This window comes from Myodes glareolus, chromosome 6 (genome assembly GCF_982192425.1).
Source record: "Myodes glareolus chromosome 6, mMyoGla1.1, whole genome shotgun sequence".
Taxonomy (NCBI): Eukaryota; Metazoa; Chordata; class Mammalia; order Rodentia; family Cricetidae; genus Myodes; species Myodes glareolus.
The window spans coordinates 24,165,009-24,183,812 of NC_142031.1; the positions used below are offsets into that span (position 1 = coordinate 24,165,009).

At 48.1% G+C, this 18,804-nt stretch overlaps 1 protein-coding gene across 2 annotated transcripts; it reads left to right on the forward strand.

The window, feature by feature from the left end:
* The first annotated feature begins 1,311 nt into the window (after nucleotides 1-1,311).
* Prokr1 (prokineticin receptor 1) lies at nucleotides 1,312-13,378 on the forward strand. Of its 2 annotated transcripts, none has more exons than XM_085690614.2 (3): nucleotides 1,312-1,577; nucleotides 3,114-3,699; nucleotides 10,239-13,378. In XM_085690614.2, exons 2-3 carry the CDS (start codon nucleotides 3,197-3,199, stop codon nucleotides 10,933-10,935), a joined length of 1,200 nt encoding a protein of 399 aa, XP_085546740.1. In that variant the 5' UTR covers nucleotides 1,312-1,577; nucleotides 3,114-3,196; the 3' UTR covers nucleotides 10,936-13,378. The 2 variants fall into 2 exon arrangements, with proteins under 2 accessions (XP_085546740.1, XP_048272614.1); XM_048416657.3 differs by having other exon boundaries at nucleotides 1,312-1,444.
* The last annotated feature ends 5,426 nt before the right edge of the window (nucleotides 13,379-18,804 follow it).

An 18,804-nucleotide genomic window follows, 5' to 3' on the forward strand; every position in this document is an offset into this window, starting at 1 on the left:
TCCCTTCTTACAACTGGAGCCAAACTAACCCTGGCTTTGTCAAGCTGCTTTTACCCAGTGTTGGCTACAGCAACGAGGAAGATAATTAATACAGGTGTCTCCAGTGTGACCCACTGCTATGAACAGGGTATGCAAACATCTCTTTGAGAACTTGCATATATCTGATCTTAAGGTAACACCTAGGAGTGGAAATGCTGGATATTAAGAAAAGTCTGTCTATCTATCTATCTATCTATCTATCTATCTATCTATCTATCTATCTATCTATCTTCTATCTATCATCTATCTATCTTCTATCTATCTATCTATCTATCTATCTATCTATCTATCTATCTATCTTCTATCTATCTATCTATCTATCTATCTATCTATCTATCTATCTTCTATCTATCTATCTTCTCTCTCTCTCTCTCTCTCTCTCTCTCTCTCTCTCTCTCTCTCTCTCTCTCTCTCTCCCTACCTACCTACCTACCTATTACTGTTTCCCATGACTGTTATTTCATTTTACACCTTCACCAGTGCCCAGGAGGGTTAAACCTGTTACAGTTCACTCAAATTGAAAGTTTAGTAGTATTCAACAAAATGCATCCTCCTTTGTTTTTCTTGTATCAATTGATGGACATTTGGGTTGTTTCTGCCCTTTGATAACAGTGAATCGTGTTGCTGGCTATTAGGGTACCCTAATACCTAAATTGCTGCTTTGGGTCGTTTCTGCAGTCTTATATTTTAGATGGGATTGCTGACTGTGTAGTGATTCGTATTTAACATTTGGGGACCAGACCAGGTATGGGCGTAAAGCCTTCCTTCCTGTGCCCACTCTCCAGAGAGCCTTTAGAACCCAGCAATGTGCTCAGCTGAGGGCCTCAGAGGAGAGCCCAAGGGTGAGGTCTGAGCTGTCCCGGGTCCTCAGGCAGAGTAGCTGGGGAAGAGATTTTCTGTCCTTTGAAGGCGCCAAGCTCCCGTGACCAGCCCGCCCACCCACTTGGGCGGCAATGAGGCAGACAGGTGACCCCGAGGTGCTCAGTGCTCAAGGCAGGCACAACCTGCTCTCCCTGTGCGGGACACCCAGAGTCACCCCCTCTGCGTCCAGACACTTCAGCAGGCTCAGCTCTAGTCGACTCGGGCCCATCTCGGAGCTCAGAGATCTCCAGGGTGGGGGGTCGTGAGTGAGGGGTGGGGACAGAGGGGACAAGAAGGTGAGCGCGCGGCGGGAACAGCGGGCACGAGAGGGAGATCACTGACTATGGGCAGGAACATCGGCTGGGGCGGGGTCAGCGCGCTGTGGGCGGGGCTGGCTAGTCTCAGCCGCAGCTCTTGTGCGTCCGCAGGGGTTGCAGGAACACAACTGCCTCCGGAGCCTGCAAAGACCCTCAGAAGACAGAGGAGCTCCTTTCCCTTGCTGCAGAGCTCCCGAGGAGCGTCTGGTCTTCGCCCTGGTCCTCAGGTACCGACAACCCCGGAGACGCTCAGAGAACCGTGCTTAGGGAGTGGAGGGAGCCCAGGCTGCTCCCGACTCAGACTTAGGTGAAGCAGGAGAGGGTCCCTCAGGACTGAAGCCCCAGCAGCCAACAACAATGGTTAGTAGGCTTCTCCACAGAGCTGAGGACAATTCCAGGAAAGACCATGAGACAAATCCTCCAACCTTCTATCTCCTCTCCCTTAGGTGTTTCTGGACGCTTTCTTTACATCCTGACTTAGAGCAGTGCTGGCTTCGAGCTTATGGGGCACCCCTAGGAAGGGATGTGCTTGGGCTCCACTGCACTCTCAGCTCCGGGTTCTGCCTCTTATTTGATAGGAGCAAAGCTGGGGACTGAGCTGGCCAAGAGAGAAGGACAAAACTCCCTGAAGAGCTGTGAAATAGAGCAAGTGGGGCGAGCCTCCTGGGGTGTTGAGGGACTTTAGCTTGTCTCTTCTTGCTTCTGGAGAGAAGAATTTCTGGCAGCACATGGGGAGTGGGGAGGGTACGGGGATGGGGATCATCTGTCTTGGGGACAATTTACTTTTTCCCTTTTTCAGGATCTCAGATTTGGCTATTTTCTTCCCTTCTGACATTTAGGGTACTTTCCATACCCCAGTCCTCTCCCAGATCCAGTTCCCTGGTCTGATGTCTTCATGTCTTGGGAGGGGGTGTAATGGGTGCGCGGGGGGGGGGGGGGAGGGGGGAGATAAGAGATTCGCTACTGACAGGCCTTCTCCCCTGTCCTGCCTGTGGGGCCTGTGGGATGCTGGTCTCTGATTCATGGTTCCCTCCTTTCCTTAGAGCTGGCCTAAAGGGCTGAGTTCTGACTCCCGTGGTTCTGGAACCTACCTCTGCCTCTCCAACAGCTCTGAGCTTTACAGACAGTATTGATCTGCCTGAAGGATGTTAAAACCCTGTGTGTTTAAGCTATTAACTGGAGGACACACCGCTCAATCAGGGATTTTGCCCTCAGGTTTTCATTCTAACCCTCTAGGTTGAGTGACAGCCTGTGATTGTGCCCCTGCGACCACTGCCTAGGGCAAGCCTTGGCACGCAATGTGCCAACCTTCTAGAGGCCCAGCAGGAACAGGAATCTTGGTGAGGAGACGTGGCTGCTGGTGGGCTCCACGTTCAGTTCCCTGTAGAGGGTTCCATGTTCAGGGCTCTGATTTTACAGGTGTGTTTTGCAGACCCCATGGCATGTCATTTTTTTTCCCAGATGTGAAAAGCAGCTATTGTTGCTACAGAGTGGGACTGTTCCACAAGGCTAGAGTTCAGCCTGTCAGCTAGGGATTGGGGTTTGGAGCCGGCTACCTCTCTGTTCTGCCTTTCCACACTCACGGCTTTGGTCTTTGAGGAAGAGCACAGGTTTTTGGGCTCCATTGGAGTGGAAATAAATGGAGTTACAGTCTGTCTCCCCAGTTCCCCCACCACCTTCCCCAGCTGAGTGGAAATGTGGTTTCCATTCTCTCGTGTTCTCTCCCCAGCCCCTTTCTTCCACTCCATTATCTGTGTGTACGGTGAGCAGGTGGCTAATGGACCTGCATAGGTTTCAGGATGATTTTAAACTTACCCATATTCTCTCCAACACGTCCCGGACCTTGTGTTCTTCTTTCAAATGTTTAAAATGGAGCTCCGATCCTGTGTTCCTCAGATGCTGGTTAGGAAGATCTGACTCACCCAGGAAGAACCAAGAGCCTCGGAGACACCGCTCTGGGACAGCTCCCGGTGGTATTCATGGCACCACCTGCCTGGACGGAGACCACCGTGGGGGCTCTGGGTGAGAATACCACAGACGCTTCCACCAACTTCCTTTCTGCATTTGATGCCCACGGAGCCCAAGCTGCTTCCTTCCCGTTCACTTTCAGCTATGGTGACTATGACATGCCCTCGGATGAAGAGGAGGATGTGACCAAGTCTCGGACTTTCTTTGCTGCCAAGATTGTCATTGGCATGGCTTTGGTGGGTATCATGCTGGTGTGTGGCATTGGCAACTTCATCTTTATCATTACCCTGGCCCGCTACAAAAAGCTTCGCAATCTCACCAACCTCCTTATTGCCAACCTGGCCATCTCGGATTTCCTAGTGGCCATCGTGTGCTGCCCCTTTGAGATGGACTACTATGTGGTGCGTCAGCTCTCCTGGGAGCACGGTCATGTCCTGTGTGCCTCTGTCAACTACCTGCGTACTGTCTCCCTCTATGTCTCCACTAATGCCCTGCTGGCCATTGCCATTGACAGGTGAGTGCCACAAAGATGGACACTGAGCAAGGGTGTTGCCTTGGTCCCTTTCTTTCCTGTAGTTGCGTGCTGATGGCATGCATCTGTCGTTTTCATAAATGGCACCCATAGGCACTCAAAAGCTCACTGACTGAACATCTTACCTTAGGCAGGGCTGGAGGCAGCTAGGCCTGGGGCTGGGCAGTAGGAAAGTCTTTGCTCTCTGTCTGTGGATGTCCTCCCAGATAAGCCCAATCACAGCTTAGACAGGTAGGAAGAAGCGTTGAGGGACGGGGCTAAGTTATAAGGAGTTACTTCTTATGTGAACATGAAAATCTGGAGGGACTTCCCCATCTCATCTAGATTTCCTCTATTAACTATGATCTCCCAGTACTAACTGGTTTTTAAATAAGATCAAGGGAGTTGTTTTGAATAAAAAAGCTGTGTGTGTGGGGGGGGGGGGAGGTGACCAGAAAAAAAACAGGTGATTGCTTACTTTTTTTTGTTAGTGTTGTCTTGACCCCACCTCACTTCCTACCCATCATGTCACAGTACAAGACCTTCTCTAGTGACGGGGTATGAGCTCAGTGGGAGCAACCTCTGCATGTCTTTCTTATTCTGGGATGTTTTCCTTGGTATGAACTGGTGCTAATGAGCCAGGATCACCTTGGTTTCAGGGAGTCTTTGCAAGCCTCTTGGTGCATTTGCCTTGAAGTACAAAGCACCTTGTTATGGTCTCCGGAAGCTACCCTGAGGGGCTGGTCAGGCTTCCACGTTCCTTGACACAGCTTGCTCTCCTCCTCATCCAGGGAGCCTAAGGCACAGGCTCTCCTTGTTCCATGGCCTCAGGGCTCCGGGGTGTTTGACTTGGGCTCCAAGTCAGAGCAACCAAGCAAGTTTTCTGGCAATACAGCTGGGGGTAGCATGGCCTGTGAAAGGCAGTTTTTAAGGCGGGGACACCAAAGAGCCTGGCGTGAAGACCACTGAGGTGCAGGGCTCCTGTCTTCCTTCTCCAGAGAAGGATGTCAGAGAGTCAACAGCTGATGGCCCCTTGGTCTGTCACCCATAACAGGTCTGTTGAGGTCCTCAATACAAGTCAGCAACCTTGGGACATTTGCACACTTGCTTAAGGAATCCAAATAACCCTAGCCGAGGATAGCATCAACCAGGCTTTCTGCTTCCCAAGTGACTCTCAGAGCTGCCCAGGTCAGGCTCCTGTAGCTTTGTCGCAAGCATCCCCTGAGGATGGAAACGCTGCCTTGTCTCTTAGCACAGGACAAAACAGACGGGCTCATTTCCTGGACTTTCACATTAGGGACACGGCTTTACCCAGGAGATGTTCTTGACCGCTAGAAGTTGGATAGATGGGAGCCTGCTGCGACAGAGTCCTGCTTCTGCATGAGATCCATGCACCACGGAGGGGGCTAACAACTGTGCGGGAAAGAAGCCAGGAGCACGGAGCTACTCCCGACAGCGATATTGATCAACCACGATACAGGACAGGATCCTCAATACAGCCCAAGCGTATCCCATCTTCCCACCATCAGCTGCTTTGAAACATGGCATCTGTCTCCTGCACAGTGCAAGCCAGGCACACTGAGAAGGATGAATCCAGTCATGCTCTGCTCTGGGGAGGGCTGCTGGTGCTTGGAGTGGGCTTCTGATTGGACATTTGCACACGTATGTGGGAGAAAGCCCCAGGTGCTGGCCTAGGCCTCCCTTAGTCTTAGGTGACTCACTGCCCCGACACGTTAAGTTTTTGCTGTTTAAGTTGACATTTGAAGGCCTTGCCCCAGGTGGTTTTTATTTTACGATGATGCTATCATCTAATTTCAGTTTTGTGGTTCATTCATCATTAATTTTTTTTTCTTTGTGAGCTGTTCAAAACCCAGTGATATTTCAGGTTTGGTCTTCCTAGCTCGGGCCAACTACATTCTCATCTCTTATAGCCGATAGACACCCTGCTGCTAGAATGCCTTTATTTTGTTTAGTGAAATTTCTACAGGAACTGTTAGTATGTACTTGACTTGAGTCTGTTGGTGGAGGCCCCTCCCCGCATGGTGGGGCTTTCCCTGGTTTTGGTTCTCTGCCCTCTTCCTGCCTCCGGCTTTGAGGATGGTAAGGGAATCTCATGTACTCGGTTGTTCTGACGATTGAATGAAATCATATCTATAATACAGGCATTTTCTTTTTCTGTCTTGGTATTTTGAGACTGGGTCTCACTGTAACGCTAAGGATGGCTTTAAACTCACAATTCTTCTGCCCCATGCATCAGAATGCTTGAACTACGGGGGTGTGCTGCCGTGCTGGGACAGAATAATAAGAAGTCAGCACAAGCACGGGATAAGGAGTGGATATCATGGTTCTCAAGTCAATATTAAGAAGACCATAAGTGACAGCAAAACTGAATAAACTGACTGTTTGAGTGGGCTGGGAATCATTTTTATGATACACGAATCACAGTATAAGGTTTAGAAGCTGGCTACAAAGCACTGTCTCACAGTACAGTTTACTTTCTGCCAGCCTGGACTTAGCGCTTCTGTTCTTGCTTTCACTCTCTTCCTAGGCACCAAGGCTGGAAAGTTTCTCTCCTCCTGGCCAGTCTCTCCGTTCTAGAGCATTTGGCCGGATGTCCTGGTCACACTTGTCCCTTTGGAAGCTCACTGGGCTGGGTGGTCTAGCCTTCATCTGCCTTTAGTCTTCTGCTTATAGTGTCTCTTGGTTCTGCCCCACTGCCCCGTTAGATCCACCCTAGCTTTCCTTCACTCTTGCACGCACACGTTCTTTCCTTCGTAGAGTGTCTGCTCCGTGTCGGAGCCTGTTCCAAAGGCTGGGGATTACGGTGGAGAGCAGAAGGTAGCACTGGCCCCTGACAAAGCTACACCAAAGGGAGGAAGAGAGCTCTCTGTCAGGCAAAGAACGACGGAAGGTGATTTCAGAAGTGAGCAACACAGAACAACAACAACGACAACAACAGGAGACACCCCAGCAGAGACATCGAGGGTGGCAGAGTAGGAGAGATAGGGTGGATGAGTCAGGAGAGGTGTCTCTGAGACGACAGTCGCATGACCCAGGAGTGACATGGACGGTTCACTTTGTGAGGACTGAGAGACAGTGTCTCTGATAAAGGGACTTGTCAGCCCCAAAAGCCTCGAGGCAGGGACAGACTTGACGGTTCCAGGAGCAGAGAGATGGCTTTGACGTTTAAGGCAGGTAAGCAAGGCTGAAGCTCACCAAATCTTGAACGTAACTCTGGGTTCTTTCTGAAATAACTGATACATATTCTGAACCTTGCAAGCTGAGGACTGGAGTAAATGTCTTGTCCAAAGCAGCATGCCTGGCTGAGCCACACCTTTCCGCAGAGTTCAGCCCCAGCTCTCACACTGCGTTTCCAGCGTTTTATTGCTTGGCCCCACACTGCATCACAGGCTCAGGTGAAGTAAACACACCTTTGTCCCTTTTCCCAAAAATGATTGTCGTCTTTTTGACAAGTTTCTTTTCACCTAGTACCAAACCACTGACAGGGGGTAAAGTTTTATAAATGTTAATCTAGGTGCTGCAAACCCACAGACGGCAAGAGTGAGAAGAGATGCAGACAAGATCACTCGAGGCAAGGAATGGATACTGACGAAAACGGCTAAGTAACAAGCCAGGGAGGCGTTTACAATGACGTTTGGAGAAGAGCAGGGTGCAGTGGGCAAAAGAGGTGGTGCAGAGGAGGCAGACTTTGATGTGGTCATCAACAGATGATCAATAGCAGGTCTTCTGATGGCCAAGACAGCGCTCAAGGAAGTCAGGTGGTGGGTCCTCCCGGTGACTGCAGAGCTGTGGGAAAGCATGTGGACCAGGGACTGAGTCTTCAGAGTCATGATCAAAAAAGATGGGGTCATATTTCAGAAGATATAAAAATCCATCAGACGATGACAACCTGAAGGAACTGGCAAGATCCTGTAAGAGGTCCCCTCCCCCACCCCAGCCCTTGGGCAGGACCTCTGGGCCTCCACTTTGATGTGTGTTGAGGTGTCTGTAACATTCTGGTCTGCCGCTTATGAAATGCTGGGCGACTCCTCTTCCCCCGGCCTGGAGGGCTGAGGAAACCAGCCAGGGTATGTGTCTCCTGGTGTTGAGTCGTGTTGTCCACGATCAGAAAGCACAGATGCCCCTGACGAGTCAGTTCATCGGCTGGGGGTCCGTTACCCACGTCATGGCCAGCCTGGTAGCTGCTACAACTGCCATTCTCATGTGAGACCTTAGATGGGGACCTTAGACCTTAGACATGGGTCCCAGACTCTGCTGAAACACCCAGCCCATGGTTAATCATGCCACCCTGCACCCTGGTAGCCTTTATTTGCTAATTCTCTGGGAACTGCTGACTTTGAGAGGATCTGAACCTAAACCACTGTAGCTACGGGCACAGAGCAAGTGAAGCCATGCTCATCGAGAGGGAAAACTTGCTGCCAGTGGTCTGACTGCCTCAAGGGACAGTGTAGGTAGAAAACAAGTCTGCGGTAGAGAGAAAAGAGACAGGCTGCTAGGATTTGGTGAAGGCCAGGGAGAAGGGAGCATGCCCCACCCTGCTGTTAGGGAGGTAGCAAATGGCATCGTAGAGAGAACATGGGGCGTATGGAAAGATGTGGGCCAGCGAGCTGTGCAGCCTTTGACGTGTCCTTGCATTTCTTCATGCTTCAGCTGGCTGCTCCAGCAAATGGGCATCTTTGCTCTCTCTTTCCTTCAGCAGGATTGAGATGACCTAAATGAAAGTATGGACTTGCTATGGTAAACTTCGTTCTAATATAGAGTTCCAGAGCCAAGGCTGATGGAAATCTGGAGTAGTTTTCTGCACGTTTCCTGCTGGGTTGTGTATCAGTGATGGCAGCGTTAACTGGGCGAGATCTCTGCCTGGGTGAGGGTCAACTGTATAAAATGGCTAACACAGGGAGAGCGCTGGCATTCATCACTACTGACTGTGGATGTGATGTGTGTGACCAGTTGCTTCAAGCTCCTGCCATGACTTCCCTGCCAGGATGGACTGTAGCAAAATGTACTTGCCTCAAACTGTGAGGCAAAATAAGCCCTTTCTTTCTTAAGATGTTTTTGTCAGAGTATTTTAATCATAATTCTGTAACTAAAAGATGGTGTGTGTGTATGTGTATGTGTGTGTGTGTGTGTGTGTGTGTGTGTGTGTGTGTGTGTGTGTGATGTGACCCTAAGACCCTCTGCATGCTGGACAAGTACTCTACCACCAAGCCACACTTCAGCCAACATGACGGCTGCGATGAAGGGCCCACGTATGCACAGTGCCGACAGTGCACTTGATTCTGTTCATTTTCCAGCACTAAGGAGTTTCCTAGAGTCCCAGAGATGCATGTTGGTGGCCAGTAGCAGCCATCTGGGGTGTCCAGAGGGTAATCACGCTCTATCCAGCTTCTTCAGACTCCTGGGAACTGGAGGAGCACAGGAGTCTCACTTCAGGATCCTCCAGGTTTGCCCAGCATGGGATGATTACCTGTGAAATTCAACCAGAAAAGCACAAGAAGGGTTCTTTCTTCAGATCAAAGTCCCAAGAAAGACGACTTCAAAGGGGTAGTCTGCAAGGGAGCAAAATTGACCTGGCTCTCCTGCAGGGCCCTGTCACATTGCTATCGACTCTGCCTGGGCTCAGCCCTGGACATAAAAGAGTTTGTTTCCTGCGTTGGTCAGTCCTTTCCACTCCACTCCCATCCTTCTTCTAACCATGCCAGCTGCGCAAAGACTTCCGGAAAGCCGGAGCTCTCCGCACAAATGTGCACTCTGGGAAGTGTTCCATTGGGCACCCGGGTGACTCATAGCCTCATGAAGTGCTCTCTGCTTCCTGGACCTCTGTGGTAACAGTGTAGCCTCTTCAGGAGAGAACAAAAGCAGCGTCTTTTACTGCCTGATGCTTTGTGGTTAAAAAAAAAAACCAACAAAAAAACCATGTATATGCTAATTGATTTTCACATCAGCCCTGTAAGATGGGGGTCTAAATGTTTTCTGTCAAGGGTCTTGTGTTATGTAACCTTGAGAAAGTTCCTCATTTTTCAGCGGCCTGTATCTTTCCAGGTGGAAAATGAGGTAAATACACTTTTCCTCTCTGCATGCAGAACAATCCTTTTTAAAACTTGGAATGAAAACAAAACCTTGGGCCATGCTTTGGTTGGAAAGGGTGGTTTTTCCTATCAACTAATTCAAGTTGGAGTTGTTGGAGTTGTCAGGCCTACTTAACTTTGAACCTTGCAGGCTTTAGGAGATATGATGGACCGGTGCCTGGCCAGAGACCCATGGGAACTGTACTACATTTAAAAGTCATTTTCCCCAGTATATGTCAGATTTAAAACTTAGCTAGGAATATTGTATTCATTATCTCATTTCATCTTTAAACCACCCAAATACTTGGGCAGATGAGAAGGCTGAGCTGGGGGAAGTAGTTAGAGGTGAAACTGAGGCTTGCTACAGGGCCCGTCCTGTGCGTCTCCCTCAGGTGACATCAGTATCACAAGCAGGCTCCTTCCGCGGCTGACTCCTCTTCTGTTCTTGCCCAGGTACCTGGCCATAGTGCACCCGCTGAGACCGCGAATGAAGTGTCAAACAGCTGCGGGCCTCATCTTCCTGGTGTGGTCCGTGTCCATCCTCATCGCCATCCCTGCCGCCTACTTCACCACGGAGACCGTGCTGGTCATCGTGGAGAGTCAGGAGAAGATCTTCTGCGGCCAGATCTGGCCAGTAGACCAGCAGTTCTACTACAGGTCCTACTTCCTCTTGATCTTCGGCCTTGAGTTCGTGGGCCCTGTGGTCGCCATGACCCTGTGCTATGCCAGGGTGTCCCGGGAGCTCTGGTTCAAGGCGATGCCTGGCTTCCAGACGGAGCAGATCCGCCGGAGGCTGCGCTGCCGCCGCAGGACCGTGCTGGGGCTCGTGTGCGTCCTCTCAGCCTATGTCCTATGCTGGGCGCCCTTCTACGGCTTCACTATCGTACGTGACTTCTTCCCCTCGGTGTTTGTGAAGGAGAAGCACTACCTCACCGCCTTCTATGTGGTGGAGTGCATCGCCATGAGCAACAGCATGATCAACACGCTGTGCTTCGTGTCGGTCAGGAACAACACCAGTAAGTACCTCAAGAGGATCCTGCGGCTCCGGTGGAGGGCTTCTCCCAGCGGGAACAAGGCCAGCGCTGACCTGGACCTCAGGACCACAGGGATGCCTGCCACTGAGGAAGTGGACTGCATCAGACTGAAATAAGCAAAATGGCACCACAGTGCCTGAATGCTCACAGCAACGATAAACTCGTTTTTCTGCAAACACAGAGGAAAGCGACACACTGTTCAAGAAGTACTGAAGTGTAGCATTTCTGAAGTGGATATTTGAGACACTGTCCCCAGTGGTCAGTGTTCATGGAATACCTAATTTTTGCAAAGAGTAGACACCAGTGAAAATCATTTATTTGACAAAATGTCGTGGGGATTATAGCAAGGAAATGTGGTACAGAGTGTGTGGAAGAGAGAGTGTCCAGATAGAAGCAGAACAGGCTCTGTAGAGCTCCCCTGGGCCACACTGGGCCTTGCTCACCTCTAGCAGAACTCTTGGGCTTTCTTTCCCATCTAGCATTAGCAAGCCTGGAGCAAGAGCAGCAGCAGAGGTTCTCAGCTCCTCCTGGAGTCATTCTCTGCCCACCCCAGAGCCCGATCGCCACTGGGAATCCAATGCACGTGTGGATACGCCAGGACCCACAGCCAAGTTCTGATGACCATCGACAGCCACTTCTTAGGACTATGGCTCTGCATCAGACAGTGGGGTCTTCTGGGGAGAAAAGACCTGGGAGAGAAGCCACACGGACTCTGGGTGCCATTTGGGGTTCTGAGTCACATAGAGAGGGGAAGTCTGAGCTCACGAGAACACGGTTCCCTCATGGCATGGTCTAGGTCTATTTGCTGCAGGGAGAAAGGAGGTGAAGAAGGGGAGTCAGCTGGGACCTCTCACAGTGTATGCAGGCTAACAGATGCTGCGGCTCCATCTCTCAGCTACTATGGTCTGGACCACTATGCTTCCCCTTGAGTCCTGGGCTTATGGAGCATAGAGACCTTGAAGGTCAGCATCACTTTCCCATTCTCTCCAGCTCTCAAACGCGAGGGGTTTCAGTTCAACAAGCCCGTTTGATGAGGTTGCCAGAGTGGTATAACTGGGAGAAAGATTTCTTAGTCACTGTGCCTGACTCTTGGCCTGGTCATGATTCTGGGGATTAAGATTTGCTCTCTTTTAAAACGAAGGTGACCTGGGAGAAATCACCACCTCTCTACTCTTCGGTGTGAATGAAGGCTTGCATGTCAGTGGCACAGCCTGAACGCTCAAGAAAAAGAGGTTGGCCCAACAGGGGGCTCTAGTGGCCCCACAGACTTATAAAAGTTTTACCCGTTTGGTAACGTGCCTCCTTAGAGGCCCAGCTTTGATTGGGTTGTCTACACAGGCCTGAGATGAGCCTTCTGAAGACAAGGGTAATACTTAAGAAACTTTTTTGGATTGTTTCAAAATCAATCAGATAATATGTGGACGATATGCTTTTAACTATTTGAATAGAAAATAACAACTGCCATTACCGCCATCACTGCCGCCACATCACCGCCATCATCACCACCACCACCATCGCCACCACCACCGCAGTGAACTTAGCAACTGTGTGGTTCATGGACAAAGGAAAACTTGTATATATATATATCTTGTTTATAGATCCATTGGCCTCACCAACATCTCCCCTCCATGTTCTTCACGTGCATTATTTTCTTATGCCATCCCAACCAGTGACGCAAACGACCATGAGCTTTCAAGGCGGATACACAAAGGGAGTGGTGCACGGTCCCCAGTCAGGAGAGAAGCACGAGGTTTTGTAGACCCCAGGTCAGAGCATCCTTGCTGTCAAGTAGACTTCCCACACGTCCTCCCAGAATCAGAGCATCCTCATAGACCATCCTCCCGCATGTTCCCAGTCAGCATGAACAGCGTCTTTCAGACTGCTTTTGTTCTTATGAATGTGCAGAGCCGTGGAGTGGCCGTGTCCCTTTCCGCAGATTTCATTATAGGGTAGGATACCTGTGTGTGTTTTCTCTCCAAATATAGGCAACTCTATTTTTGACCACAAAACTTTTTTATTGTCTATTTCCCCAGAAAATATGTTTTAAAGACCCATTTATTTATTCTCATTCTGTTCCCAGCAGATTTACCTTACTTTAAATCAGAATTCTCTCATGGATGAAAATTCATTAAAGTACAAACCTAAGCCACATACAGAGGGGAAAAAACTATTTCTATTTTAAACTTTATTACAAAAATGCAAAAAAAAGAAAGAAAAGAAAATTACCAAAATTGACTAGACCCAAAGACTCTTATTTTTTTTTTTAGATTAAAGCCACATATTACATTACAAAATGACTAAGTTAATTTGGGGATTTAGAAATGCTTAGATGGTATAATTTATTGGGATTTTGTTCCTTGTTCCTACTACCAAGGTTAAACATGAGCTGACTCTGTTAAATAGTTGCTTTTAATTTATGGCATACGAACTCTTCTGCCTTTCAAAATGTCCCTTACACACCTGTCTGTGATAATCCAGATCCAATGGTTGCGCTTGATTTCATGGTGGGTGGCTGTTGTCAAATGGAATCCCAATAGATGTACACATATGCTCGCTGACCACGCTGTGCCTGTCATTTCTTCCGCCCCCATGCTCTTCTCAGCTCTAATATGACGGTCTCTGAGATAACACCGGGTAGATTCCATGACCATAGGAGCTGTGAGGCCAGTGCTGTCTCATGCTACTCTTGCCAAGAGCACCCCATCTCCATCAAGAGCTATGGCTGATGGATGTTTCTTCTTCCTTGAGTCTGGGTGATGGATCCAAGAAAGCTTTTCAGCCCCTGAGTACTAAGATTTGATGTCTGTGGGCCCATTTATGCCGACTCTAGGAGTAACCCATGAGCAGGCCCAGTGTCCACACACGCAGGGAGGATGAGGGAGAGACTGAAGACTTGGCAGTGCATGATTCCCGGGGCTAACCGCTCAGACAATGGGCTTCTCAAAACCAAACCAAATCAACCAACCAACCAAACAACCAACCAAACAAACAACCTTACATCACCAAAAAGCGACTACTGGTTATCCCAAAAGATGACACTCATAACAGGTATTACTTTTGTGTTTTCTAAATACTTTTAGCATTTAAAGAGATATGCAGATATCCTATGTAGAAGGATATAGATATGATTTTGCAAAATCATACCCTTTCCATAAGTAAGAGAGGAAATGAAACATAAATTTTTAAATCAAAGACATTGAAGCCGATAATGTGGTGGTGGCCACCACTGATGCTCTGAAGCATGAAGCAGGATCCATGTTCATCATGGGCAAGGATGCTGGAACACCTGTGAGATGACAGGTTATATTTATGACTCCTGTTCTGGAAAAACATGATCTTGTGTAGCCTGCTTGTGAGAAGAGTCCTGTTCTCCTTCCCAGAGTGAGAACATCAGGTTCAAAACACAGATTCCACAGTTGTAGAAACTTAAGTGGAGCAGGCAGGTGAGAGGGGGAAGCTGGGGGTGAGGTAGAGGTAGGGGAGGGTGAGGGTGAGAAGATTAGACGTGATGGAGTCCAATGTCACCCAGCTGGACTCTGAGAGCCAGTTAGACTCAAGGTTCCAGAAGCTGAGCCCAGCATTTTTCTATCACAGAATTCCTTGGTGCAGGGTTCATAACATCTTAGAGAGGTGGGATTCTGTCCAGGAATCCTTGAGATGTCTATTCAACCTGCCTGGTCTTCTCTGGAGACCCTTAAGGAGTTTAGCAGAGACATTCCTGGCTCCTTTGCAAGCCAAGTTTTAGCTCATTCTACCTCCTGACCTCACAGCCAGCCACAGTGATTCCAAGACTTGGGGAGAATGGCTTAGTGCTGCTTCTTATGGCTCTACTTACCTAGCCTAGCCTGAGGCTCTGGAATGCAACAGAACAAAACTTGGCTTCCCTTCCCTAAGATTTAGAGACTGCACAGAGCCAACTCATATCCTTCCCTGGGAGGCCAAAGCTGTTGAGTTTGCAAATGAGGCAGGATTTGAACTTGAGGACTGAGGCAAGAGAACACGATGTCACAGGACCAGAAGCCTTTTCTACTCCTGGTAAGCAAAGGTTTTCCCCATAGTATTGAAGCTGTGGTCTCTTTGAGAAAGAAATTAAAACCTTAAAAGAATATAAATATAATTAAGGGCTATCACAGTCTTCCCTTTTCCCTCACAGTGCTTCCCAAGGCTGGAGTAAGAACCATTTCAGAATATGTGTAGGAGACTCTGTTCTTTTTGGAGTTTGTGTGACAGTCAAGTTTAATTATGAATTGATTGTATTCATAAACATGGAGAAGACACACGGCGATGTGTCTGTGACAGCTCCTCAGAGAGGATTAATTAAGGAGGAAAGGCCTTTCTGGAATGTGGGTGCACCATTTAATGACGTGGGGGCCAGGACTAAATGAAAACGGGAAAACAGAAAGCCAGTCAAGCACCAGCTCCCGCCTCTCCCTGCGTCTCTGCCCACGGAGACTCAGGTTCACACTCTCCCTGTCACACACCTCGAGCTGCCTCCCTTCAGGACTACTGAACTCCCGTGGGTTTGGTCCTTCCAAGCTGTGATGAGAATGAAGCCTTTCATTCTTGTTGCTCTGTGGGGTATTTAGTCACGACAGCAGGCCAGGTGACGAATACAGTCTGAAACGGTTTATGGTTTTCATCTATCACACCTGCTAGTCTCTATCTCATCACTTTTTATTTAGTTATATTTTTTTGCCATATCTCCCTAATAGAACTGTAGGTGCCCATGTGCTATAAGAAAGCTGTTATCTTGGAAGGTGTCTTAATCAGTGTTCTCTTGCTGCGAAGAGACACCATGGCCGAGGCAACTCTTATAAAAGAACGCACTGAACTGGGGCTTGCTCTTCCAGAGGTCTGGTCCATTATCCCCATGGCAGGAAGCATGGTAGCACGCGGGCAGCTCTCCAGGCACACAGCGCTATAAAGGCAGCTGAGTTTTACAACTGGATCCAAAAGCATCAGGAAGAGAAAGAGACACAGGGCCTGGCTTGGGTGCTTGAAACTTCAAAACCCACCCCCATACTTCTTCCAATAAAACCACATCTATGCCAGCAAGGCTGCACCTCCTAATCCTTGGCAAGTAGTGCCACTCCTTGATGACCAAGCATTCAAATGTATGAGCCTATGGGGCCTATTCTTACTCAGATCACCACATGGGTTAGTGGTCAAGACAGGAAGCAGAAAGACTGATTTGGAAACACAATAATAAAAGAGACGGATGGAGTGGATCTTGTGGGAGTGTCTAGCTTTTTGACATGGCCGCAGGACGGTATCACCCATAAATGTGTTGGGCTCATTCTGTGCTGTCCTGGGGTACATATGGGCCATGACCCTCAAGTAAGCCTAAGTAGGAAGAAGGAAAGGATTATGACTTTATATCTGGTAACTGGAACTTCTGGGACAGGAGCTGATTTAGGAGGTATACTGGACATTTATTACTTGATATATTGATTGGAGGTATTGATAAAATATTTAGACTGCATTTCCATCAAGTAGCTAGAAAGAACAGAGCTCAGAGCAAATCATAAGTCAGAGAGTTTTCACTGTGAACTCATGCAGGGGTCACATTGTCAATTAGACTCACAGGTTAGAACACTCCCAAAGCATCAAACTGATCACCTCTAAGCTCAGAACCGTTGACAAAGCAGAGGTTGGCTGGTACAATCCAAAGGCTCCCGGGTCTTCTCATATCAGACACAATCTTTGCTCCAAAATAAAAGATGAGTAAATGTAAAAGCATTAAAAATATTTAAGTCAGGAAACATCATTTTTTGAAAAGTAGATCATCTCAGGAATTTACCTGTTCTTCCCCAAGAGGCCAAATACCTTCAAGCAGCAACCAGAGGCAGGAGCTGTGTGGTTTGGCTCAGGGCTTGAGGGGGAAGAGTCTATCATGGCAGAAAAAGTGCAGCAACTGTGTGGGGCAGTGAGCGGGTCCTGGAAGTCAGAAAGCAGAGAGAGATGAGTGCAGATGTTAAGATGGCTTTCTTCTCTCCTCAATTTGTTCAGTCTGCGACTATGGTTCATATGGCCCACATTCAAGGCCATCAGGGGCATGACCAGAGGTGAGCCTCACTAATGCTGGGGAGACTGACGTCCTTAATCAAATCAATTAGCAACTCAAATTGACATCACACTAAGTGTGATGGGATCCCTCTGACCACATCTCTCTATCCCTGGATACACTTCCGTAATGGTCCACTGTCGTATCTAGGGTTACTATTATGATGAAGCACACTTCTATAGTGGTCCACTGTCATTGCCAGGGTTACTATTATGATGAAGCACACTTCCATAGTGGTCCACTGTCATTGCCAGGGTTACTATTATGATAAAGCTCACTTCCATAGTGATCCACCGTCGTTGCCAGGGTTACTATTATGATGAAGCACACTTCCATAGTGCTCCACCGTCGTTGCCAGGATTACTATTATGATGAAGCACACTTCCATAATGGTTCACTGTCTAGCTAGGGTTACTATTGTGATGAAGCACACTTCCATAGTGGTCCAGTGTCATAGCTAGGGTTACTATTATGATGAAGCACACTTCCATAGTGGTCTGCTGTCGTAGCTAGGGTTACTATTGTGATGAAGCACACTTCCATAGTGGTCCACTGTCATCGTAGCTAGGGTTACTATTGTGATGAAGCACACTTCCTTAGTGGTCTGCTGTCGTAGCTAGGGTTACTATTGTGACAAAACACCATGACCAACGAAACTTGGGGTGGAAAGAGCTTATTTGGCTTACACTTCCAATTCACTCTGCATCATCTGTGGAAGTCAGGGCAGGAACTTAACCAGGGAAGAAACCTGGAGACCCAGGAGCTGATACAGGGTCCATGGACAGTGTTGCTTACTGGTTTGTTCCCCATGGCTTGCTCGGCTTGCTTTCTTATAGCACCCAGGACCACCAGCAGGCCAGAGCACCACCCACCATGCCGGACCCTTTCCCATCAAGCATTAATTAAGAAAATACTCTACACACATTTTCTCAGTTGAGGTTCCCTCCTTTCAGATGACTCTAGCTTGTGGCAAGTTGATACAAAATTACCCAGGATAGTCACACTCTAGCTTCCTGGGTGCCCTCCTCCCTGTGTAATTAGAAAGAGTTGAGTTTATAGAAACCCTTAATAACTGTTTGAGAAACAGAAGGAGATAGAGGAACCAGAGATGGGAGAGAAAAAAGAATACTTTAAAAAATTTTAGAATGACTGAGAAGTTAAACTTCCTTCCATATCCTGTATTCTGTTTTTTCTCGGTAAAAATAAATCAACTTTATATCTCACAGTAGATATTGTGTTTCCCAGGTTCCCTTGTGGTGAGGGTGATGACAAGTTATCTGCCAGTAAAATCTAGGAGGAAGCTTAGTGCAGCATTCCTTTCTTCCCTGAGAAGGAAAGAACCTATTTAATCTTCTCTTTCCAACATCCTTCCGTGAAAGGAATACAGTCGTGATGGCTGGAGCTCCGGCAGCCATCTCTGGTAATTAAAGTGAGGCTTGTGCTCGACTGTGGGGAGACATTGGATCTACTAAAATTCTGTGGTGTGCACACCAACCTGACCTGACTGCCTCAGACAGAAATGAACTTCTCTTTGGTTTAAGGTACTTTCAAAGATTGTTTTTTCTAGTGTCTTCCTGAAGGAATTCTGACTGGCACCCAGAATAACTGTTCCAGATATTTAGAATGGCATTTTGTCTTCCACGGAAACTTTCATTTGTATTCAACAAAAGTTATATGGCCAACCACATGACTGGGATATCCGCATTCTCCAGGAAGTGTGCTGCCATGAAAATCTGATGAGAAGAATTCCCGTTTAGTTTTACCAAGCTGATAAAGACATTTTTTAAAACCTGACTTCAAAGTGCATCTTCTTATCGTGATCTTCTCTCTCTCTCTCTCTCTCTTTCTCTCTCTCTTCCATTTTACTTTTGTTTATTTGTTTGTTTTAGTTTTGATGTTTCCAGGCAGGATCTTGCTGCAA

Bases quoted from the DNA above. Each gene is read 5' to 3' on its own strand.
- Prokr1 (XM_085690614.2), top strand. From the start codon at position 3,197: ATGGCACCACCTGCCTGGACGGAGACCACCGTGGGGGCTCTGGGTGAG. The intron at 3,700-10,238 runs GTGAGTGCCACA...GTTCTTGCCCAG, and splicing joins CTGGCCATTGCCATTGACAG to GTACCTGGCCATAGTGCACC.